At 34.6% G+C, this 26,424-nt stretch overlaps 2 protein-coding genes across 2 annotated transcripts in view; both read left to right on the top strand.

Annotated features, from left to right (window-relative positions):
- The window catches only part of LOC107419514 (disease resistance protein RPV1), a 37,397-nt gene extending 30,538 nt beyond the window's left edge, over positions 1–6,859 (top strand). Inside the window, exons 2-7 of the mRNA XM_048474862.1 lie at positions 3,739–4,031; positions 4,373–5,402; positions 5,694–5,786; positions 5,903–6,112; positions 6,261–6,692; positions 6,782–6,859. Of these exons, the coding sequence (XP_048330819.1) occupies positions 3,739–4,031; positions 4,373–5,402; positions 5,694–5,786; positions 5,903–6,112; positions 6,261–6,692; positions 6,782–6,859 (2,136 nt within the window). The remainder of the gene's footprint in view (positions 1–3,738; positions 4,032–4,372; positions 5,403–5,693; positions 5,787–5,902; positions 6,113–6,260; positions 6,693–6,781) is intronic.
- A 14,072-nt stretch (positions 6,860–20,931) lies between these two features.
- Positions 20,932–24,868, top strand: LOC107419515 (disease resistance protein RPV1). The gene is made up of 6 exons (XM_048474861.1): positions 20,932–21,344; positions 22,551–23,643; positions 23,759–24,034; positions 24,134–24,170; positions 24,425–24,609; positions 24,752–24,868. The coding sequence occupies exons 1-6, from the start codon at positions 20,932–20,934 to the stop codon at positions 24,866–24,868; spliced, it is 2,121 nt and encodes a 706-aa protein (XP_048330818.1).
- The last annotated feature ends 1,556 nt before the right edge of the window (positions 24,869–26,424 follow it).

The following is a 26,424-nucleotide window of genomic DNA, read 5'->3' as shown; positions in this document are numbered from 1 at the left end:
ACTGTCGGGACGCCGAAGTGCCGTTTGCAAGTTTCTCTCTTTAACCCCCCCCGCCAGTCGGTGCTCGGGACGCTGGGTATCGGAGGGCATCACCGGTATATGGTGTGGTGCGTCAGGTGTAATTTTCAAATAATGTTTCAAACCCCAAAGGTGTTCAAAAATTATTTATTATAATTTATTACATTTTAATTATATTGGGGTATGTATTTATTTATTCATTGTTTATCAAATGGTTTAATCCCTTGGTTTTCGGGAAGTGCGAATATCGGGTTTTTGTGAAAATGTTTTAAAAGGGGAACATTTCCAACGGAGTGAATAGTGAGGGTTTTGAGAGAAAGTATTACTTCAAATGTTTATTTATTTATTTATTTACTTGTTCGGTATGGATTAATTAAATTCCTTTATTTTTATATTATTAATATTAAAGGTGTATGGTAGATAGGGTCACTCACTGAGATGATTAGCATCTCACACTCTTAAATTTCGTTCCCCTAGGTCCAGGTTGGAGACGTTGATTGTCCGGGGCGAGCCCAACGTCTCAGTTCGTTGCTGAAGGTTCAAGAAGTTTTTCTTTCCTTTTTCCTCTCGACCTTGTATTGCTTCTTTATCTTTCATTTTATAAATTCCACATTTATTTGTATAATGCTCTGTATATTGTATTGGACGTGTAGTTGTTATTTATGCACTGGGTTGCTGCTGTTGTTCCTTGGAGTGCTGTAATTTGTGGAATCAATTTGTAGTATTGTGGGAGTAATAAGGGGATGAATTTTTTTGAAGTGTGTTTTCAGTGCAGGTAAATTTTTGGTAAGTCCTACCCTTAGGGGAGGTGCTGCCGGATTTTCCATTAGAAGATTCGGTGGTATTTCCCTGGGATCAGGGCTTGTCTAGGATTCCGGGGAGGAATTCTGGACGGGTCCTGACATAAAAATAGAGTAAATACCTTGTTTTTTTTTTTTTTTTTCAATTTCCTAATAAAATTGAAATATACTTATAACCAAACCTATTAGGATAAAAACTCTATTTTTTTCTTTTAAAATAAATAGTTATAAAACCTTTTTTTTTTAAATATATATATATTACCCGTATATTACAATTAGTCAATCTCTTTACACAATTATGAACACTCCTCACATATATATATATATATATATATATATATATATATATATATATATATATATATATATATATATATATATATATATATCATCAAACAAAATTGAAATATGAATAGTTAAATTGCAATTTTATAATAAGAAATCATATATACAAAAACTACTAAAAAGAGAGGCTGTTTTAAATTGCTAAAATGCCATCATATTCCTCCAAAAGAACAAACCCACTTCTCCAAAGATCAAGAATAATCTCCCAGGAAAAAATAAAAATAATAATAATAATATTATAAAACTGAGAAATGGCGCTTGAGAGAATGGAATGGTTGGAAAAGCAGTTGGTTGGCTGCTATAAAAAGGAAACTTCGTTGGATGGTGGTTTTTGTCAATGGCGAGACTGTAAGAGGTTTAGCATTTGGTTGGAATCGCGATTATTAATTTTTGTTGCCTAAAAGCATTTTAATCGGAATGAAAATTCCATGATGTTTTTATTACAATTAGTTTTGCCAAAAAAATTCTAATTCGTTGTCTAATCATGACTATCAATTTTCATAGAGAGTTATGTTGAATGATGTTTGATTAATGAATAATTTGGGGAAAAAAAATATTTTTAACTTAGTTGAGGGACTATATGAATTATAGATATTTGAACATTAAAAATATTGTATAGGGTTATATAATATTTTTTATATATTTAAATACTAACGTATAAAGAATGCTATTCCATAAAGTTTTTTAGAACTTTTAAAAGAATTCATTTGATAATTTTCAATTTTTGACTTTTTAGCAAATTAAATAAAAAAAAAAAGTATCAAGCAAATAAAAGATTTTAAAAAAAAAAAAGGTTCTTTTAAGTCCAACTATGGATTTGGTGGAACCAATTTGTATGATTTTTAAAATCAGAAAATATATTTTTACTAATCTATTTCTATTTTTTGCTGTGATAAATATTATATTTATTAGAAATTAAATAGGTTAACTCAAATTTCCTTTTCGACCTTTTCTCTCATGTAATTTTTATTTTCTCTTTCCCTTTTATTATTTTGAAAAATCTTAATTATGAAGTTTTAAAATGTAAATTAAACCCTTGTCTCCAAACAACAAACTTTGTTAAATATATATAATTAAATTATCTTTTTATCTTTTGATCAATGACATTCACCCTGTTTTGCTATTTTTGAACAAATGCCTCTATAATTTTTTTTTTTTTAAATTTACATAAACAAACCTAACATTTCATTTCATTTTTGTTGAATATCGCTCCTTTCGTAAGCATTTTTTTTTTTTTAAAATTTTTACATGTGGTTCATATTTTATACTTTATATTGACAATAATAATAATAATTCAACCATATATAATATATCGTCTTAAATAGTCAATTTTGTAAAAAAGACAAAATAAGGATAAATGCCAATTTATAATATATATACCATCCAATATGCAAATTTATTCAACATAAGAGCATTTTCGATGGGGTGTTATTTTGGCACTGTATTGTAAAATTATAACACATGAGCACCTTTTCATTTCTCCAATTCCAAATGGCAAACTTTACCAATACTATTTTTTATATCAAATTTGATACCAAATTTGTAATCGGCAAATTTTGCCATTGGTCTCCACTTTCATATAGTATATGGGTCCATGCCATTTCATGAATAAGTTCATATTATTTTTGGTTTTAATTGGTAAAAAGTAATTAGAAATGGATCCCATTACTATTTAATAGAATTCAAATTTGGTATTGTTATTTTTTAACACTTACAATTTGAGTATGTATGATAAAATTTGACATTGGTATTAATATTTACTATTGGAGAGTTTATACCAATGCTAAATTATAGAACCAACAATACCAAAATGACATTTATTATTAAAGATGCTCTAATATAAAAAAAAAATATATATATATATATATATATTTATATATGCCAAAAAAAGTAAGTATTTCTAGATATAAGTTGAAGGGTAAACTTCATTTTTAAAAAGTAAATTGCATCTTACATAATTTTATATATATATATATATATATATATATATATATATATATGTATATATTCACATGAACACTTAGCAAAAAATTAAGAATTCTAAAGAAGCACTTTAATACTAATAAAAAGGAAAATATTTTCTTTTCCAAAGGCATACAAAGATTAAAGGTGTCCACTATGTCCTCTTGGTTGGCGAAGATACTTGCAAGTCTTTGTCTTTTCCATTTCGCAGGTCAACAAAAGGGAGGGAAGCTTAGTCGAAGTTACCTTAGAAAATAATATATCACTCAATTATTGCTTTCGCTAAGAGTTAGCTAAAGCCTAAAGCTGAACATAAATTCTTGACAAAAAATACTTCCTTGACAAAAGCTCTGTGTGTGTGTGTGTGTGTATGTGTGTTTTATTTTTATTTTTTTAAATTTTAATATGGCTCACTTGCTTGCCTCTTCCTCTTCCTCTTCTTCTTCCAGTGTCTTAGTAACCATCATGATGTTTTCTTGAGTTTCAGAGGCGAAGATACTTGCAAAAATTTCATTGGCCATCTTTATAGAGCTTTGCAGCAAAAAGGAATTCAGACTTTCATTGACATAAGGAGCTAAGGAGGGGAGAAGAAATTTCGCCTTCACTTATTAAGGCAATTAGAGGGTCAAAGATATCCATCATCTTCTTCTCCAAAAACTATGCATCTTCTTCATGGTGTTTGGATGAACTGGTTGAGATCCTTCATTGTCGAGAATCACTTCAACAATTGGTTTGGCCACTCTTTTTTGACGTGGATCCTTCTGTTGTAAGAAATCACAAAGGCAGTTTTGGAGAAGCATTAGCTCAATATGAAGAAAGTTGCAACAAAAAGAAGGAAAAGCTACCAAACTGGAAGCTTGCTCTGAACCAAGCTTCCAATTTATCTGGATGGCATTTAGCCGATGGGTATGTTACATTATAGTCATTTAAAGATCTAACTTGTATATATCGTTGTTTCTTTACATGCTCTTACACTAGAACAACTGCATTTACCTTTTGGTATCTAATAGACTTTTAATAGAAAAGAAGTAATTAACGCTTCAGTATTAAAATCACCAGCAGTTCCAAAAGTTATAGCTAAAATATAGAAAGCGAACAATTAATATATCAAATATATTTTTCAATACTCCGGTACATATGTCAAGCATTCCTCTCAGTGCTACTACTTTTTAATGGGCAGAGATGAATCTAAACTGATCCAAAAATTGTTGAAGCTGCATTGAGCACATTGAATCATAGACATCTAGATTTGCCAAATATCCAGTTGGAATTGAGGACCTTTTAGAGGAGTTGAAACCATCAATAGATGTTGCAAACAAATATGGAAGGTTCATAGGGGTGTATGGAATGGGTCATATTGGAAAGACCACCATCGCTAAAGGTGTTTACAATTACTTTGCTGATAAATTTGAAGGTTCTAGCTTCCTCGATAATGTAAGTGAAACGTCAAAGCAGCATCTTGGTTTTGTACAACTACAAGAAACGCTTTCGTTTGACATGCTTGGGGATAAAAATTTGAAGGTTGGGAATATTCATAGAGGTATCAACATCATAAAGGAAAGGCTTTGTAACAAAAGAGTACTTCTCATCCTCAACGATGTTGATGAACTTGATCAGTTGGAGACGTTGGCAGGAGGGCATGAGTGGTTTGGTTTTAGCAGTAGGATCGTCATAACTACTAGAAATAAACACTTGCTAACCAGTCATGGAGTTAACGGAATACATGAAGTCAGGGGAATGGATCATGAGAGAACTCTTGAACTCTTAAGTAGGCATGCTTTTAAGAAGAGGAAGAAACATCCAAAAGCTTACCTTGCGCTCTCAAATCGTCTTGTACGTTATGCTGATGGTCGTCCATTAGCTCTTGTAGTATTGGGTTCCTTCCTATGTGGTAGGACAGAAGAACTATGGCAAAGTGCAATACATAATTTGGAAACGATGCCGGACAAGAAATTGTATCAAATACTTACAATAAGTTATGATGCTTTACAGGACAATGAGAAGAGTCTCTTCCTTGATATTGCATGTTTCTTTGTTGGAGAGGACAAATATTATGTTATTAAAGTACTTGGAAGTAGTAATTTCTGCCCGATCATCCGAATTGATGTTCTTACAGATATGTCTCTCATAAATGTAGACTTCAATAGGAGGATAAGAATGCCCCACTTGGTAGAAGAAGTGGGTAAGGAAATTGTCTGCCAGGAATCCCCTGAAGCTGGCAAACGCAATAGATTATGGTCTCCAGATGATGTTTTTCACATTTTCTCCGAAAACACGGTAAGACTCTTCTACAAGTTCCTTCGCACCAATTTCTAACTAGATTTTGTTACATGTTTTGCTTTTGATATGACAATTGCTATGTTTCACTCTCCTTTGAATTATTTAGGGAACAAATACGATTGAAGGAATTATGCTGAAGTTGCCTGAACAGAGAACCCTATACTTGAATGCTACATCATCAACAAAATGAAAAGGCTTCGGCTACTTATATTTGATAATGTAGTCCTTTCTACTGCCATTGGATACCTTTCTAATGAGTTAAGGTTAATTGATTTGCCTGGATACCAGTTTCCTACTTTGCCGTTCAATTCTGGTCTGAAACAACTTGTTATACTGAACATGCCTCATAATCATATCCACCAATTTGGCAAAGGATCCAAGGTACAATAATTATGTAAATAGTTAACCACAATTACATGTTATATTCTTGAATAACTAGCTAATTTACGTATCTTTTTTTTTTGGTTTTTTCCCCTCTTTATCTCTTTTGTTTGCAGAATTTTGAAAGATTGAAGGTTTTGAACCTTAGTCACTCTAAATTCTTAAGAAAAATTCCTGACCTATCAACGGCACCAAATCTAGAGAGCTTACATGTTGACCATTGTACAAGTTTAACTGATATCCATGAATCTGTTGGATTTCTTACTAAGTTGGTTATATTAGACGCTCAACACTGCAGCAATCTCAGCACTGTTCCAAGTAATCTGGTCTCCAAATATTTTACAACATTGGATTTTCAAGGCTGTTCCAGACTCCAAATCTTTCCCAACTTGGTTGAGAAAATAAAATGTTTAACCAGCCTAAATTTATCTGGCACTGCAATAAAAGAGTTGCCTTACTCAATTGATCATATAGTCGCACTTATCAGCTTGTGGAAACCTTGTACATATTCCATCAAGCATTTATAAGCTAGTGTTTCTTGATGTCCTTGATCTTAATTATTGCACAAGTCTTTATGAGTTTCCAAACCACGTCCAAGAAATAGATGGAGATTTTGTTCTCAGCATGTCAAAGCTTCAAAATTGTAATATACCAAAAGAGGATTTTCTTGTTACTCCTTTTAGTTTTCCCTTGCTTCAACATTTGGTTCTATCGGGTAACAAGTTTGCCACTCTTCCCTCTGCCCACAAGCTTTGGAAGTTTTCAGATCTTAGTTTAGCTAATTGTATACTACTTCGGGAAATTCCAGAGCTTCCAGAACGTCAAATTAATTTAAAAGCAGGTGACTACGAATCATTGGTCGAAACTGTATGGAATATGATGACCAAGATAATTCCCAATGACATGGTCAGTCTATCTCTATTTATAAATGTGACAATTATACTATATTCAGAGTATCCATGTGTGTTAAACTAATGATTTCCATTAAGTTGCAGGGATTCTTGAGGGACTCAGAAATTGAAGTTACGCTTCCAGGACCTAAAATTCCAGACTGGTTTAGCCATAGTCTATAATGGAATCTGTAAACTTTGATGTGCCTCGGAATATGTCAAACAAAATGGCTGCAGTGATTATTTGTGCTGTCTCAAGATCACTAATGAGGAAACAAATGATGGAAATGTCATTTGAACTACTTCAGGAAAGTGATTCTCGTGTAGGGTCTCTTAGAAGAGAGAGCATTTTGATAGAACCAGGGGATATGTGGCTTATTTATCTCCCCGCTAGCACCCTTCTTTCCGAGTGCTTGCCATACTCTCCATTCAAGGGTACCAAAATAAGTGTCCTAAAAAAAATAAATCTTGTTAACAAAATCAATTCTTGGACAGAAGAAAGAAATATGATTATAATTATGACGGAGAAATGTCCATCTCTATTCGTTGTGGGATTCATGTACTATGGGATCAAGATGAATTAATGATCGAACAAAAGAGGATCAAAGTCTCTGATACTATTTCACATATTGTTGAGAGAACCTTTGATGATTTTGCTCATGGAGGCATCCAATTCAGTTGGAGTTCACAGCAGAAAAGGGCAGGTGTATCCGGCAGGAACAACATGTTTGAAATAGAGGACTTTGAAGAGGAGGAAGAAGTGGCCAACATTTCTGAAACAGAGGGTATTATTGACAAAACCTTTGATGATTTTGCTAATGAAGGCAACCAATTCAGTTGGAGTTCACAGGAGAAAAGGGCAAGTGTATCTGCCAGGACCAACATATTTGAAATAGAGACTTGGAAAAGAAAGAGAAAGTGACAAACATTTCTGAAACAACGGACATGGAAGTAGAAGATGTGACTTCTTCTAAAGAACTAGCTAACATTTTTGAAACAGAGCACATGGAAGAGGATGAAGAACTAGCCAACATATCTGAAACGAAGGACATGGAAGAACTCACTACAAAAAAAACATGTCTTGTTGTCGCATTTGTTAAAAAAAATACCGGTAAAAATTATTGTTCGAGGCTTTTTTTATTTTTTTAATTTGCCGTTAAATTACATCATTATACAAATTTGTCATAAAACTACGGTGGGAAATTGTGATTATATCCTATTTCATTACAAGTTTTTTAATAGACTATGTCAGATCCGCAGGGGATTTATGTAAGTTCCATGACTCTTGCAACTCTGGCTTTACGTTTACTTTTGAAAATTGGACATATTAAACACACGTTTGTAGATGGCTATTGATAGTTGTGCTTGTGGTCATAATATGTTCGGTAGTTACTCGCTTTGCCTTTGAAGAGCTAATATATTTGCAGATGGCTTTTATAGTGAAACAGATATAGTGCCTTGAGGAAAGTGCTTGATCACTGAAGGAGAAGAGTTTAAAGTTTTCAAAAGGACGCTGCAAAATACACGTAAGTCTACATCTATATTAGCATTTCTGAACTGGTTGAGTTTAAGCAAGATCGAAATCAAATTTCTCTTTCTGGTTATGGTCAAGCACAATTTCTCTAGCTTGAAACATTCATTGGTATGATAATAAAGAACAGGACAGCATATGCATGCTGTGATAAGACTCTTATTAATGAGAATACATAGGTTGTTTAAGGATTTATTCCATAAGATTCTGTCTTCCTATGGACAGTTTTTGCTGGCAAGTTTCCAATAATTAAGAGAAGAGTTGCTGAGTACACTAGTCATAGAGAATCAGAATCATCCAGTTATAGGAAGAGGCATTTTCAACCTTTGGGGACAAAAACAGCAGAAACAGAGAATATGCTACAAAAGCAACCTATTTCAACAAAACCAGAAGGAAGATGGATGATGAAAGATAAAGGAAAAGGTTCACTGGACAGATAGAAGATATTGTTATAAGAAAAGTAACAAAGTTATATGGTGGAGTTTTGTCGGAAATCTGAACATACAAAGACGAATGTGTGTATGAATCATAATGATATGTTTGTTTATTGTTACCTTACCTTTCTAGAAAATATAAGTGATGCTTTTAAAATTTTCTGACATTTCAATTCAGGTTTTTGTTCCTGACTCGATAACCATTGTCAAAGCTACTGTTTCATAATGATCCTAAGTTCGACTCCCCAAGTCTCACAAAATAAAAAGGGTCATGTTTTTGTGCAGAAAAGTCATAATTATCACAGCATAATGAGCATAACAAGGCTTTCGATTAATATTCCTATGATTTTCAGTTACAGAAACTACCACATTTAAAAAAATCTTCAAGAGGCCTAAAGACAGTTTACCTGAATAAAAAGACCCACCACCGGGAATTTGAAGCATAAATCCATAGTAGCCTCAAACTGAAAACTCAATGTTGCCAACGCTGATAGCTTCAAATGCCTTTTTTCTTTATTTCCTTTTTTTTTTAAAAAAAAAAAAACCAATTTGACATCTTTCTCTGTACCATCTTTTTAACTTCTTCATTACAAGCTAACACAACCAGAGCCTGAATTCTTCTTAGAAGAAAGCCCTGCAAAAATGGTGGTGGTTTTGAAGATTAGTTAGAAACACAAAAAGAAAATTTCCAGAATATGGGTTTAAGTAAAGACGGCTCTGACCCGCAACCACAAGAAATTAGTGACAAATAAGAACAAAAACCCAGTTCTCCAAAAATTTTAAATCTTTCTCTTTCTGATTCGAAGAGCTTTGGGATTTTATGGTCGAAGAAGAAGAAAAAATAGAAACAGGGCTAGGCAAAAAGTTATAAAGCCAAGGGGTAGTTTGGTACTGGCATTTAGTTTTTTTTCCGAAGAAGACAAAATTTTTGGATTTTTTTTTCCCTGATAAACCGTAGCTTTTTTCGTTTTCATTCCCTTCTTTCTAAAATTTTTGTTCAAAAACATTTTTAAAACAAATTAAATAACATGAATGATGATTTGTTCTGTATAGCAGTAGAAACAGTGCAGCGATTAATAAACCATTTTGTTTTGTTGTTTTTTTTTTTTTTTTTTTTTTGCCTCTCATTTCAAATTTCAATAAAAAAATAATAATAATGAAAAAGCCATGAACGAGGAGCATGCGCAAAATTAAATAAGGAGACTTTAGTCGCTAAACTAGTCCACCTACCTAAACTATTTTTTTATTTATAACTATTTCTTCCAATCAGGACAGTGCACATTCATAAAATTAAAAATAAAAAAACTCTGAACAGTGCACCATCCATCCTTTTTCCATTTTTTTTTTTTATGAAAAAATAATTCATTGCCAAAGGCACAAAAAGCCTCCAAAAGAGGAGGAATTACAACGAGAAACCACCTCCCAACAGGTCGATGGTCAAAATATTTAAAAGATCTCTTGGAAGAGAGATAGAATTACCAGTACAGTCAAAAAGCAAATTGTCATGAAGAGCTTTTTTAGCAAGCAAGTCTGCGGCATTATTATTCAACCTTGAATTCCAGGAAATAGACCAATTGAAATTGGCAAATAAAGACCTAAGAAAAAGGAGATCATTTCTGGTAGACCATGTAGAGGGATCCTCTTGTTCGGTAATGCCCTTGACCACCAAGGGACTGTCAGAAGACCAGCAAATCTTATCCCAATTCTGCTCAGCTGCTAGGCTTGCTGCCCAGGTAATAGCTTTGAGTTCAGCTTCCAAAGGAGAGTTGTAGGTGACCAAATTTGAAGCGAGAGAGAGGAGATTTCCTTTACAATCCTTGTCAACGAAAGCAATTCCTGCTTGGCCATTGATGAAGGCTGCGTCCACGTTGATCTTCCTCTAGCCCTCTCGAGGGGGTGTCCACATTTCCTTAAGAGAAAAGGATGAATCTTTTCTTGCTTCTCCCTAAGCTAGGAACTCTTCTACTGACCGGTTGAACCGAAATACAAAATCTTTGTGTGAGGAGATCTTGGAGAAAATCTTCTCATTCCTATGGTTCCAGGCAGCATACATAAGAAAGACAAGAAAAATTGTGATTGTTCTTCCTTCCATATCTGGAAACAAGCATCTGGCTTTGGATCAATACAAAAAACCATTAACTCTTCTATATTAGATATGTCCCAGCAATCAAGTCTGCAGCCCTAATTGCTTGCAAAGGCAAGCCTTCTGATGCTGTGGCACTCCTTGAAGAGATGAAAGAACATTTCAATCTCTGCTCCACAGAGAACACAGCACTGATCTCCTTTACCTGTTTTATTAAAGATAGCCTCCCAAGAGGGAATTGCTTTCGCAAGGACTCTCGAGAAAAAGATTTTGAGATGTTCCTGGATTTTAAGTTTCCTCCAAACTCTATGAGATTCTCTATTCTATTCTTCTCTAAAGGGGATGCTGTAGCAACTTTTAACCGAGAAATTTCCTTCCTTGTTTCCTTGCCAAATAAGTTTATCTTCACATGGAACGCTTGGTAGATCCAGTTTGAGAATTGCTTCAGCTGATTCTGTGACACAAATTTGCCGAATAAGTCCCTTATTCCAGGAGGTTCCTGTCTCATCCCATTGCTCGTAAACACATCTTCAGTTTGTGATATTTAGAATTTCCATTGCTATAGGGGTTTTATTAGGAAGGTCGGGGAGCCAAGGATCCTGCCATATGTCAATAGAGGACCGGTCTCCTATGCGATAACAAGTATCTATGCAGAGGATATTCCGAATCTTGATCAGACGTTGCCAAACATTTGAATCTCCTATTTTCGCCTTGTATCCAAAAAAGGTAGAATTTTGAAGATATTTGGCTCTAAGAATCTGAGTCCATAAGCAATTCTTCCCATTGGCCAGCTTCCAACCAAGCTAAGCCAGTAAAGTCAAATTCATGTCTTTAAACCTTCTGAATCCCAAGCCACCCAAGTCCTTGGGTTTGCAAATTTCCTTCTAGGCTTTTAGAGCCAAGAAACCCGAGGTCTTAGGATTCGACTTCCACTAAAACTTGCACATGAGAGCATCAAGATCATCACAGACACCTGTAGGGAGAAGGTGGGTGGTCATGGTATAAGTTGGGATAGCCTGTACTACTGATTTGACAAGAGTGGATTTTCCAGCCTCGGAGAGGAGGTGTTTGTTCCACCCTTCAAGTCTGTAACTGACTTTTTCTTTAACTCTAAAGAACTCTTTTGTCTTATTTCTTCCCAGCACTAAGGAGTTTCCAAGGTAAACAGCTTTATTTCCCATATCCTTGAAGCCTAGAATGTCTCTAATTAGCCTCTGATCAGTTCTAGGGGTGGATTTGGAGAAGAGAATGTTGGACTTAGCTGCATTAATAGCCTGTCCCGACCAGTAACAATATTTGTCTAAGTAGCCCTTGATGATTTCAGCTTCTGCAGGTTCTGCTCGGCACATTACTAAAAGGTCATCTGCGTACATGAGGTGTGAAATCCCTGGGGCATTGCGAGCAACTTTAATGCCATGGATCTAACCTTGTTCCTCCTCTTTGGCAAGAATCCTAGTAAGAAATTCAAAGCATAAAATGAACAAACTAGGAGAGAGCGGATCACCTTGGTAGATGCCTCTCTCGGGCTGGAAAGAACCATACATGTTCCCGTTGAGCAATAAAGAGAAATTAACCGAGCTCAAGCAGCTTTGAATCATCCATCGAAAGTCCATGGAGAAACCCCATATTTCAGAAGCCTTGTCGATATAGCTCCATTCTAGACGGTCGTAGGCTTTTTTGAGGTCTATTTTGATTATCATCAAGGCTTTCTTTCCTTTGTGTGAACGGACCCTATGCACTACCTCTTGGGCAATAACGGTATTCTCTGCAATCCACCTGCCTTTTACGAAAGCCCCCTGATTATGGGAGATAAACTTATCAACTAGAAGGTTAAGTCTCTTGGCGAGGATTCTGGCCACAATTTTGTAAACAAAATTACATAGGCTAATTGGTTTGAATTGGTTGAAGTTTTGAGGTTGGGTCACTTTTGGGATGAGAACCAGGAAAGTTTTGTTGACCAAGCATGGGATTCTTTTTAACCTGAAGCATTCCTGAGTAAAGTTCACAACCTTTTCTTGGACAGTTCTCCAATAACTCCTGAAGAAAATGCCGAAGAATCCATCTGGGCAGGGGCTTTTCAAGGGGTGTAAGTTCCAGACTGCCTCTTTGATTTCCTTAGCCAAAGGAATTCTCATTAACTCCAAATTTTCCTCTTGAGTAATGTAGCTGCCTCCCATCTCTTTAATAGCTTCTGGGATTCGAGGATGGTCTGAGGTGAATAGGTCTGTGAATTGTTGTATGAAATGCTGTCCTATTTGCTCGGGGTCATGGAGCCAGTCGTGATTAGCCTTGATTGTTCGAATGGTGTTCCTTTGTCTTCTATTAAGTAAATTGGCGTGGAAAAAGCTAGTGTTTTCGTCCCTTTCCTTAAGCCAAACTTCTCTAGATTTTTGTCGAAGAATAGATTCCCATCTGTCTCTGTAGACCTTCAGTTTATCCAAGACAATGGATTCTTTGGCAAGATCTCGGTAGTCCTCCTGTTGAATAAGTGTCAGCTCAGATTCTAATTCTTGGGTTTTCTTGTTAGCAAGACCAAAGATTTTCTTATTCCATATTTTGAGAGCCTTAGAAGTTTCTGAGAGACTCCTTTTGAGTTTGTGGCATTCCATCCCGGGGCGATGATTAGAATTCCAAACTTTATCGACAACATAGCAGCTTGATTTGTCGGTGATCCAAGCTTTGAAAAATCTAAATGGTCTATTTGCCTTTTTCTCTTCTCTGTCAGAGCGAATCAGTATAGGGCAGTGGTCAGAGGCTTCGGATTGAATATGCTCCACCAGAGCCTGTGGGTTGCTGTCAAGTCAATCTCTGCTTGCAATGGCTCGGCCTAGCCATTCCCTGATGAGAGTTTGTCCACTATGTCGATTGTCCCAAGTGAATCGGCCTCCATTGAAGTTTAAATCAAAACCATTCACTTCATTTATAAACTCTTTTAAAAAAAGTTTTCTTCTCTAGATATTGCGTCCTCCAAGCTTTTCTGACCCATCTATGATTTCATTTAAGTCACCAAAAAGAAGCCAAGGCCTATCTAAGTTGTTTACAACTTCAAACATATTAAGCCAGAAATTGACTTGCACATAAAACGAGGGGGCAATTTTGGTCTTTTCACCACGGTGGTACCACTGAATAATTGGTATCCATCTTGGCATTAAATTAAACGTCGACATTGATGAGCATCTTCATGGAAGTTACCTTACCATTAACATACATCCATATCATATGCATCTACATCATAATATTGACTGGAAAATTAAAGAAAAATGGCTCACCAGCTTCCCTCTACCTCTTCCTTAAGTAACCATGGAAGAACAACAACACAACAACATGATGTTTTCTCGAGTTTTAGAGGTGAAGATAAGCACAACAATTTTACTGGCCATCTGTACAAAGCTTTGCAACAAAAGGGAATTTAGACTTTCATTGACAATGAAGAGCTGAGGAGGGGAGAAGAAATTTCATCCTCGCTTATCACTGGGATTAGAGATTCAAAGATATCTATCATCATCTTCTCCAAAAACTATGCATCTTCGTCGTGGTGTTTGGATGAACTAGTGGAGATTTTTAAATGTCAAGAATCGCTTCAACAACTGGTTTGGCCAATATTTTTATATATGTACCCTTCTGATGTAAGAAATCACATGGGCTGTTTTGGAAAAGCATTAGCTCAATGTAAAGGAAGTTCCGATAAGAAAAATAAGGAAAAGCTGCCTAAGTGGAAGATTGCTTTGAATAAAGCTGCCAATTTATCTGGATGGCATTTGGACTATGGATATCTAAATTTCTTATCAATTCAACTTAATCCATCCATCATATTTCATTTGTTAACGAATTCTAGTCCAAACTAGGGTAAATTTCAATATATGCCCATCTATTTTCGTTTGTTTTCTATTATTATTATTATTATTATTATTATTATTATTATTATTATTATTATTATTATGGTAAGTGTTGAAATGTAATTTTTTCATATACATATGTTGTCAGGACCCGTCCAAAGTTCCCCACCGGAACCTTAGACAAGCCCTGATCCCAGGGAAACCCTACCGAACCCTCCTATGGAAAATCCGGCAGAACCTCCCCTAAGGGATGGACTTACCACAAAATTCCCTGCATTGAAAACGCACTTCTATAATTGTCCCCTTATTCCTCCCACAGTACTACAAGTTGGTTCCACAAATTTCAGCACTTCAATATAAATACAGTAATCCAGTGCAAAATAAATACATAACTGTCCCATACAGTATACAGAGCTTTATGAAGTACTACAAAGTATAGAATACAGCAAGAGTGAAAGAAATATTACAACTGCAATAAAAGAAGAAACGGTACTGCCGAACTAAAACAGCGAGGAAGATCAAGTCCGCTCCGAATGAACACCGACAACCTGGTACCTAGAGGAACGGAATTTAAAAGTGTGAGATGCTAATCATCTCAGTGAGTGACCCTATCTACTATACAATATAATACCACGATAATAAAATAGATAAATAATAATTATTTGGAAATAATAATTTCTCTCAAAACCCTTACCATTCTTTCAGTTGGAAAAGTTCCCCTTTTAAAACTTTTTCACAAAACCCTTGTTCGTAATCCCCGAAAACCGAGACATCAAATAAATACCAGAACAGTAATAATTATATTTTTAATTCCAATACAGTTTCCAAACATTTTATTTTTAAAACACAGTTCTGAAAATCATTTGATGCACCCACTATATACCAGTGGCACCAACAGTACCCAGCGTCCCAAGGTACCGCCAGACAGGAGGTTATAGAAAGAAACCAGCATACAGTCGCGTGGCGTCCCACTGCGCCGCTGCTAACCTGGTGTCCCGGCCATGGGGGGTGGCCTACCCTCATCCGATAGCAACCACAGGACAACCTCATAATATCACTTGCGCGCTACTCACACCCACCTGCGCGCTAATCACAACCGTGTGCACACTAACCATATCACATATAAACAGAACACCAGTACGTGCACGGTGCATCTAAAAATCATAAAATCCACATATTGAATTTATATAACAAAACTCACACCTTTGCATAAACACAGCGGGTATATTCCATCCGCTTGAACCCGGGAAATTCTCCACAATTTCTTTATAATCAATACCATAAATTCTATGATTTTCAAATCCACCAACTCCCAAATCCATCAATTCAAATATCCACATTTTCCCAATAACATAAATAATTCTCGAAATATAATAATCAAATCTCGTAATATTCCATGGGCATATTTTATAAAAATTGAAATCACCAACATAACCAAATATTTTCTTTGAAATATTTGAAAATCAAATCATGCCCAATTTAATATTAAAACCACAAGAATTTCAAAATCCTCGAAACCATGAAATAATTTCACATGGCATAATTTTATAGAATGCACATTTTCTTAAATCCAATAAATTCACCAATAAATCCACAATAAATCAAATAATTATTTGGCACATAGAATTTTAATTCCCATATTTAAATCTCACATAATATTCACCAATTAAATTTCCAAAATAAATTTGAAGGTGGGTCACTCACCTTAAGCATGTATCTCAATCAAGATCCTCCGTATGATCGACTCCGCTACTCGCATGTGCACCTAAACATCCACAGTACCAAACCACAAATATTAATATTTTATTCGGGTAACCCCCAAATGGTACCCGGGGAGCAGACACCAAACGATATCTAAAATTTACGAATTATATACCGAATCGAAGCTCGAGTGATGATGATCACAGATTCGGTCTTAATTTCCGGTGATCGTACCCGACGGGGTCGGAATTTCACCGGAAAGCTTTTCGGGTTTCGGCTCCACAATTCTCCCAAACCATCGCGAATTGGCGGAAACGGATGGCGGATTCGGGTTCAGGAGGTCGAACACAGTGGACTGGAGCCGGCAGGGAAATTGGGTACTCGCCGGAACAGTAACTTCCGGCGAGCCGCCACGGTCACCGGCAATCGTCGCCGGCGGCGGCGCGTGCGGTGGCCGTTGGCTGTGATTTTTTGCAGAATTGAAGATCGTGGGGAGAGCAATCCAACGGGACCGGCGGTGAGGCAAACGGAGGCCGGACGGCGGAGAAATCACGGTTTGAAGATTTCCGGCCCCTCGCCGGAAAACGCTCCGATCGCGGCGCGTCGGTGGTCCGATGGCCGTAAAACTTGGTAGGTCAGCCGGACTTGAGGAGTGGATGAAGGGTGTCAGGCGCGTGTGGCCAGAAAATGGCCAAAAATGGGTTGATCGGGGGTGGCCGGCGGTGGAGGGAAAAACTCACCGCCGATCTTCGAACGTCCGATCCGGGCGCGTCCGGCGGCTGATCGCCGTGAAAAGTTGAGGTTTTGCCGGAAATGGGGAGGGGAATCTTGCTGGCCGGTGCATGTACAGTAATTCGGCAGGAAAATTTGAAAAATTTCGGTGCCGGTCGGACTCTCTCTCTCTTTCTTTCTCCTCTCTCTCTTTCTCTCTCTTCCCCGAGAATTTTATCAAATAAAAACCCCCGTGTGACACTGTTCATGCCACATGGACCAATTAGAAGCTGACACGTGGCATCACTGTGCACTTAAGCCAGATATAATAAAATAATACGGTATCCGGCGAACTTCACGCGTCCATAACTTTTTAACCGGATGTCCGTTTTAAGCGTGCCGCTAGTCTGTGAACTCGTATCGATGAGCACTTCACAACCATGCATGAGTCAAAGCTCATTTCCCCATAAATAAAAAGTCAACTTGGGCACCCCTTGGACAGTTTGGACCGCAACTTGTTTTGCTCATAACTTTCAAACCGTAGCTCCGTTTTTGACGTGCTACTAGTCTACGAACTCGGGGCATCATGCACTTCGCCACGGTACCCTGGTCAACTCGAAATTCCAACTGGAGCAAAAAGTTAACTTTTGACCCGCTCGGTCAACGGTCAACGTGCACGGATTCCGGTGCGATTTGGGACGGGGTGTTACATATGTACCATAATTGTTACATAATGGCTAAAATCTCCATTTTACCCTCACAAAATAAAATCACATGAATATTTTTTAAAGTAAAATTTTATATTTATATCAATTAGATTTTCACCACCAGAATTTTTTTTTATCAATTTTTAGATATTTTTAAGAGTTGAGATTTAAAGATGTTTTGATGATCTAAATGAATAGGGTGATATATTAAAATTCTATAAAAGGTAAAGTAAACTTTATATGAATATATGCTCATCTATTTTCGTTTGTTTTCTATTATTATTATTATTATTATTATTATGGTAAGTGTTGAAATGTAATTTTTTCATATGCATATGTACCATAATTGTTACATAATGGCTAAAATCTCCATTTTACCCTCACAAAATAAAATCACATGAATATCTTTTAAAGTAAAATTTTATATTTATATCAATTAGATTTTCATCACCAGAATTTTTTTTTATCAATTTTTAGATATTTTTAAGAGTTGAGATTTAAAGATGTTTTGATGATCTAAATGAATAGGATGATATATTAAAATTCTATAAAAGGTAAAGTAAACTTTATATGAACTCATCTAAATTACAAAAATAATTCTACATTTCAACCTTTAAAGCATTTCAATTAATAAGTAAAATTCTAATGATAAAACTATTAGAACTTCCTCATAGGAGAATTCTCCTAATATCTTAAATGTAAAATAATTTTTGATAAAACAAAATTGAAAATTAAATATTATAACTAGTTGGGGTTACTTATAACTACTTAATAGAGAGATGGGGGAAGGTAGTTCTGTATTTTGCCCTATATTATATTTGATCAAAATCTTCCATAAAGCATATTTTAAATCACAAAAATATTAATGTGTTTATATGCAGGGGTGTTATATATAAGTTTTAGTCACACAGTCAGATATTTAACAGATTGTACCATTGGTTATAATTAAAATTAAATTTATAGTCACGAAAAGTTAAATCCTTCTTGTAGCTGTCAAGTAAAATGGCTCAATTGCTATGTTTTATGACACCCACATCCATGAGATACAGTGGGTAGAGACACCTCATCCCTCGTAATGATATTTAAAACAAAAAAAAAAAAAAAAAAGAGAAAGAAAAAAATCCTTTTCGTGGCTAAATGTCATGCTTTATGGATATAATAGAAGCGTGAGACAGTAAGAGGAGTGAGAGTGAGTTTTCTTGGAGCAAAAGAAAGAAAAGCTCTGTTCTTCCATATGTACTGGTATGTACTGGTACGTCCTGGTGTGTGCTTGTAAGTTATTTTGCTAGATAATGAATATCTTCTTCCTTGTTCGCCCATGGATGTAGATTTTCTCTTAGACATTTGAACTACGTTAAAATCTTGTGCTTCTTTGTCTATTTTTGCCATTTCTTCTCATTTGTCTTTGTTATTATGATTTCTGCTACTGAGTTGAAATTTAATCTTCTACATGTTGTGTAAACTGTCTCACAGACTACGCCTAGCAATTTTTGATAGACCCAATGCATGAGTGGATGGTTACAGTTGCCATCCTAGCTGTGATTAAGACCAACAACCGACTGCTAAAGTTCATGTGGGTCCTACAGGGGACCCGGTCTAACAAGCCTCTGGCTCATATGATGAAAGATAAAAGGACAAGGCCACTAGCATGATTCTAATAAGATTGAATTATATTATTATTATAATTTTTTTTTTTAATTTTAAATATGGCAGATTAAAGGTTGAACCACGTCCATTTGGTTAGATCCATTAGAAAGTCTTTTTACCTTTCGTTGGTCCAAGTTGACTAGCCGCAAAATAAAGATGGATCTTCATGGAAGTAGCCTATAAATTACCATTTCGTTTATTGCCTTTGCTAAGATTTTAAAAAGAAGCTAATTTAGTAAAAGCTTAACTTTGATTAGTCTTGGCAAAAATACATCCTGTACAATAGCCGAATTTTTTATGGATCACTTGCTTGACTATGTACGACGACGGTTTCACTGAATAATTTTCTGTTTCCCATCTTTTAGAAAGGATGAGAAACTTCACTAAACAAAAAAAAAAAAAAAAAAAAAAAAAAGGGCCATTGGATATGTCTTAATCTCTCTTCTTCAATGATCTTGTTAGAAAAGTCAGAGTCACATATATTTTTATCACTGGAGGAAATAAAATTCCAGAAAACTGGGTCACTACGGGTGAGATCCGTGTTAATTTCCGGATGCTTTTTTTTTTATTATTCTTTTAAATATTGTTAATATCCAATGCCATCTTATTTAATTATTCAGTTATTATTATTATTCACAATATCAAGTTATCAATGTTGATTTTCCTTGCAATTAATACAAATGAAGACAGATTAATAGTCAACGTTCACTTTTCTACAAAACAGATCTGAATTGGTGAACGTGAAGAGATGGATTAAAATATAGAGGGGGAAAGCATCTTATTGGTATAAGCACTCTCTAGCCAAAAAAAAAAAAAGCACCAAAGAAAATTAAGAAACTAAACAGATTTGTTTGAGTTGGTCATAATGCAAGTCTTTACCTGATTTTTGTTGTCCGAGTCCAAATATTCCCCTGTCCATCTTCACAGAAGTTACCAAATAAAATTGGGTTTCCGGCATTTACCAAATAAATAAATAAATCAATAGAATATTTAGCATTTATGCCTCTCAATTATTATGCTTTTGTATTTTAATTTGTTCTCTCAAACTTTTTTTAATTAACATTTTGATCTTTAAATTTTAATTTTTTGTGCACTTTAATCTTAATTTTTTTTTTAAAATTTTTTTAACAATTTTAAGCACGTATACACAAAGTACTTTATGCAACATACAAATATTTTGTAGGGTTGTTTGATTGTAACTTCATTGTTTTGTTGTTGTAACAAGGACACTAAACTGTTTAAAAAGTAGATAAAAATAGTTTAAAGAATATAATGTATCAAAAGTTGAATTTTAGGGACCAAAATGAAAAAAAAAAAAATAGGGATCAAAGTGTAAAAGTTTAATAATTGAGGGTCAAAGATGCTAAAAACCCTATATAAAAACACCATTGACTTTAGCGTCTCCATTGAAGTAGGCTGCTCCAATTTATGTTTATCATCTGATTATTGCATTTAGTGATTCAGAAAAAGCTGAGAATACTGAATTAATTACTTACGCTTCGTATGGCTTACTTGCTTCCCTCTACCTCTTTTCCCTCCTCCAATTTTTCTAGTTGCCATGGAGCAGGACAGCATGATGTTTTCTTGAGCTTTAGAGGCATAGATATGCGGAACAATTTCACAAGCCATCTTTATAGAGCCTTGCAGCAAAAAGGAATTCAAACTTTCATTGACAATGAAGAGCTGAGGAGGGGAGAAGGAATTTCAACCTCACTTATCACGGCCATCAAAGCATCAAAGATATCAATCATCATCTTCTCCAAAAGCTATGCATCTTCGTCGTGGTGTTTGGATGAACTAGTGGAGATCTTTAAATGTCGAGAATCACTTCAACAAGTGATTTGGCCAATATTTTTATTTGTGGATCCTTCTGACATAAGAAATCACAGGGGCAATTTTGGAGAAGCGTTAGCTCAATATGAACAAAGTTCCGATAAGAAGAAGAAAGAAAAGCTGCCCGAGTGGAAGATTGCTTTGAATAAAGCTGCCAATTTATCCGGATGGCATTTAGACAATGGGTATGTAAATTTCTTGTCAACTCACCTTAATCCATCCATCATATTCATTTGTTAATGAATACTAGTCCAAACTAGGGTAAATTTCAATATATGCTCATCTATTTACATTTGTTAGTTGTTATTATTATTATTATTATTATTATTATTATTATTATGTTGTTGTTGTTGTTGTTGTTTGATGAAATGTATTTTTTTCATATACATATATGCCATAATTGTGACAAAATATATCATACAGTAAATTACATAATGACTAAAATCTCCATTTTAGCCTCACAAAATAAAATCACATGAATATTTTTGAATGTATAATTTTATATTTATATCAATTAGTTTCTCATTAGAACATTTTGATGCATTTCTTATGCAAATCTTATTTATCAATTTTTAGATCTTTTTAAGAGCTAAGATTTAAAAATGTTTTGATAGTTTAAATAAGTTGTGTGATATATTAAAATTCTATAAACATAAAATGAACCTTATCTAGACTCATTCAAAGTTAAAAAATAATTTAACATTTCAATTTTTAATGCAATTCAAAAACTGAAAAGTGAGATCGGAATGAAAAAAAGGGTTAAAACTTCCTGGTAGGAGAATTGTCCTAATATTTTAAATGTATAATAATTTTCGATAAAACAAAATTGAAAATTAAATATTATAACTAGTTTACTCATCACTACTTAATAGAGAGATGGGGGACGATGGTTCTGTATATTGCCCTATATTATATTTGATCAAAATTTGCCATTAATCATATTTTAAATCCTAAAAATATTAATGTGTTTATGTGCAGGGGTATAAGTTTTAGTCACACAATCAGATCTTTAAGAGATAGTACTCTTGGTTATAATTAAAATTAAATTTATAGTCACGAAAAGTTAAATCCTTGCAAGGTAAATTGGCTCAATTGGTGTAGCTGTCAAGTAAATTGGCTTAATTGGCATGTTGTTTATACCATATCCATGAGATATAGTGCATAGAGACACCACGTCCCTCTCCTTTAGATTATAAATTATCGTAATGATAAAAAATAAAAATAAAAAAAGGAAAAAAAAACCCTCTATGTAGCTATTACCTTTGATTAGAAAATTTTATACTTCTAAGCATGCATGTGACATGTTGAAACAAAAATAATTTTATTTTGTAGTGCTGTGTTGTGTGTTTTACCATAATAATCAATTTATTTTCTCATATATCTATTTAAAGAGATGAATCTCAATTGATCCAAAGAATTGTTGAAGCCACACTGAGCAAATTGAATCGTACATTTCTACATGTTGCCAAATACCCTGCTGGAATTGAATCCCATCTACATGAGTTGGCTTCATTAATAGATGCTGGAGAGAAGGATGTGCGATTCATAGGCATCCATGGACATGGTGGGATAGGAAAAACAACTATTGCTAAAGCTTCTTTTAGTAGTTTTATGGATGAATTTGAAGTTTTCAGCTTCCTTGTAGATGTTAGAGAAACATCCAAGCAACATTTTGGTTTTGCTCAGCTGCAAGAAGTGCTTTTGGTTGACATGCCTGGGGATAAAAATTTGAAGGTTGGGAATATTAATAGAGGTATCAACATCATGAAGGAAAGGCTTTGCAACAAACGAGTACTTCTCATTCTTGACGATGTTGATGAACTAGATCAGTTGGATACATTAGCAGGAGGCCATAAGTGGTTTGGCTTAGGAAGTAGAATCATCATAACAACCAGAAATAAACACTTGCTAGCCACTCATGGAGTTAATGTAATATATGAAGTCCGGGGAATGGATCATGAGAGAGCTCTTGTACTCTTAAGTTGGAATGCTTTTAAGAGGGAGAAACCTCTAGAAAATTACCTTGTGCTCTCAAATCGTGTTGTATGTTATGCTGATGGCCTTCAATTAGCTCTTGTAGTATTGGCTTCCTTCCTATGTGGTATGACAGAAGAACAATGGAAAAGTGCAATACATAATTTGGAAAAGAAGCCGGACAAGAAAATATATGAAGTATTTAAAATAAGTTATGATGCTTTACAGGACAATGAGAAGAGTCTTTTCCTTGATATTGCATGTTTCTTTGTTGGAGAGGACAAAGATTATGTTATTAAGGTACTTGGAAGTAGTAATTTCTGCCCGATCATTGGAATTAAAGTTCTTACAGATATGTCTCTTATAAATGTAGAGTACAATAGGCTAGGAATGCATCGATTGATAGAAAAAGTGGGTAAGGAAATTGTCTGCCAGGAATCCCCTAAAGCTGGCAAATGTAGTAGATTATGGTCTCCAGATGATGTTTTTCACGTTTTCTTAGAAAACATTGTAAGCCTCTTCTACAAGCTCCTTGGCATTAACTTTTAACATGATTTTGTTGTATATATATATATATATATTGATATGACGATTGCTATGCTTTTCTCTCCTTTGACCTATTTAGGGCACAAATACGCTTGAAGGAATTATGCTGAAGTTGCCTGAACAGAGAACTCCATACTTGAATGCTAAATCATTCCTAAAAATAAAAAGGCTTCGACTACGTATATTTGCTAATGTAGTCCTTTCTGGTGCCATTGAGTACCTTCCTAATGAGTTAAGGCTAATTGATTTGCCGGGATACCAGTTTCCCACATTTTCCTTCAATTCTGGTCCAAAACAACTTGCTGTACTCAACATGCCTTATAGCCATATCCATCAACTTGACAAAGGATTCAAGGTACAATTGTTATGTAAGTAGTTCATTATAATTACATTGTCATGTTCCTCAATAGCTAGCTAATTTACATTTTTTCCAATTTTTATCTTCTGTTTGCAGAATTTTGAAAGATTGAAGGCTGCTCGAGAGCTAATATGTTGACAATTGTACAAGTTTAGTTGAGATTAATGAGTCCGATGGATTTCTTAATAAGTTGGTTAGATTAGATGCTCGATGCTGCAGCAATCTCAAGACTGTTCCAAGTAATCTACTGTCCAAATATTTTAGATTATTAAATTTTGAAGGCTGCTCGAAACTCCAAATGTTTCCCTACCCTATTGAGAAATTTGAATTTATAACAAACCTAGATTCTTGGAACTCCTTTTAGTTTTCTCTTACTTGAATGGTTAGATCTATCTGATAACAAGTTCGTTAGTAGGCTTTCTAAGCTTTCAGATCTTAGTTTAGCTAATTGTCAACGACTTCAGGAAATTCCAGAGCTTCTAGGATTTCAAATTAGTATAAAAGCAAGCCACTGCAAGTCATTGGTTGAGACTCCATGGGAGATAATGGCCAAGATCATTTCCAATGACACAGTCAGTCTCTGTCTCTCTCGCTCTTTCTCTGTCTGTATATATATATATATATATAGTTGTGGCAAGTATATCATGGTTATACATATGTGTGTGTGTGTGTATGCGTGTTTGCGTTAAACTAATGATTTCCATTAAGTTGCAGCGATTCTTTAGGGACTCAAAAATTGAAGCTACACTTCCAGGATCTGATATTCCATACTGGTTTAGCCATAAGCCTGCAACGGAAACCGTAACCTTTAAAGTGCCTTCTGTTGAATAAATTAATATTTGTGGACTTGGCATAATCAATTACTCACTTACAGGACCTATTTATGTCATTAATGGGACTGGCTTATTTTATTATTTTGTAGTAGGGCCCTTCGTCACACACTCTTTATAAGACTCCAGTTGGCCTATTAGACTGGAGGACCAACTCTCTTTAAAAGACCAATGACTTACCCATATTTTTTCTAGTATTATTATATTATTAAATTATTATTATTTTGTGTGTGTTAAAATTAATGGGTAAGTGTGACTTGCAGAGACTGTAAAAGGTCTAGGGCAAGCAAACAAAAAAATACTATACGATATTTTGATATTAGGGTTTTCAGAGATCTGAGAGTGATTTGAGAGTAGTGTATCCATAGGCACTACTTTATATTGTTTTCTATTTTGCAGGATTAAAGATTTAATTTATCAATGGCTGTGTTTGGAGGTTAGTGATTTATGATTAATGGAATTTATTATGTATATTTAGATCCATAAAATCTAACAATTGGTATCAGAGCACATGGTTAATATGTATAAAAAATTATTTTGAAATTTGTTGTTATATTGATATATGGCCATTGAACTTTCATCGTGTATATTGATGACATGATATTTATTTTATAATTATTCTCTCATCCTAATGATTCTATTATTACGTGCTTGTTTTCTGAAATCCAATATGTGATATTCATTTGTGTTGACGGCTATTGATTGTCTGGAGATCCAAATTTTAATTCTGAATTTTATTGATTAATTTTCTTTTCTCTTGTGCAATATCGGGTTTATATTGAGTTTGTGCAAATTATGTGAATTTTTTGTTTTAGTTTGAATTAAGATCTGGGCACGGTGGAAAAATAGGTTGTTGTTATGAATTGTATTATTTAACATCTTTAATTGGATTGGAAACCTTTTTTTTTTTTGTTTTTTGAATTAAAAAAAAATTTTGAGAAACCCCATTTTGGCCGAACGAATAAGTTTTCTTGGGCATTGATTTTGGTTGCTAAAACATTGAAATTGATTTGTGGAAAACATTGCCCAAGAAAAGAGGAATCAAATGGCACCAAAATTGTAGAAAAAGATTGCCGGAAAAGAAATTTCCAGGCGGGTCGAATTAGCGGGTCGTGTGACCCGTTTGGACTGGAACCGAGTCACCTGTGACTCGGTTGGGTGAAGAAGAAGAGAGAAATGGCATGCCGTTTGGAGCCTTGTGCTGATGTCTGCAAGACGTGTTGTTTGCTGATGTCAACAGGCAAAAAAAAAAAAAAAAACCTTATTTATTTTTATTCTCTCTTTTTTTATTATTTATATTTTATATTTTATTATTGATTTATTTATTAATTAATTTAATGATTCAATTATTCAATTTATTTATTTATTGTTTATTTATTTGTTTAATTATCACATTCCAATTTTATTAAATTAAATTAAATATTTGTGATTGGAAAATTGGATTGTGTGAGCTTACCCAAATAGGCTTTGTGCCTAGTTGGTATAGTAGTGTGGGATTTTAGGTACTCACCTGTCGTGAAACTTATTTTGTCTGCATTATGTGTACCAATGTAATGT

This window comes from Ziziphus jujuba, chromosome 2, assembly GCF_031755915.1.
Source record: "Ziziphus jujuba cultivar Dongzao chromosome 2, ASM3175591v1".
Lineage (NCBI taxonomy): Eukaryota > Viridiplantae > Streptophyta > Magnoliopsida > Rosales > Rhamnaceae > Ziziphus > Ziziphus jujuba.
The sequence above is the reverse complement of the archived record's forward strand: the minus strand, read 5'-3'. Positions and strand labels throughout refer to the sequence as shown.

What these genes read in the sequence shown, in the direction of transcription:
- LOC107419515 (XM_048474861.1), top strand. Translation starts at nt 20,932, where the DNA reads ATGCGGAACAATTTCACAAGCCATCTTTATAGAGCCTTGCAGCAAAAA. An exon ending in GGATGGCATTTAGACAATGG is followed by an intron (nt 21,345 to 22,550) that starts GTATGTAAATTT and finishes ATCTATTTAAAG; the next exon opens with AGATGAATCTCAATTGATCC. An exon ending in AACTTGACAAAGGATTCAAG is followed by an intron (nt 24,035 to 24,133) that starts GTACAATTGTTA and finishes TTCTGTTTGCAG; the next exon opens with AATTTTGAAAGATTGAAGGC.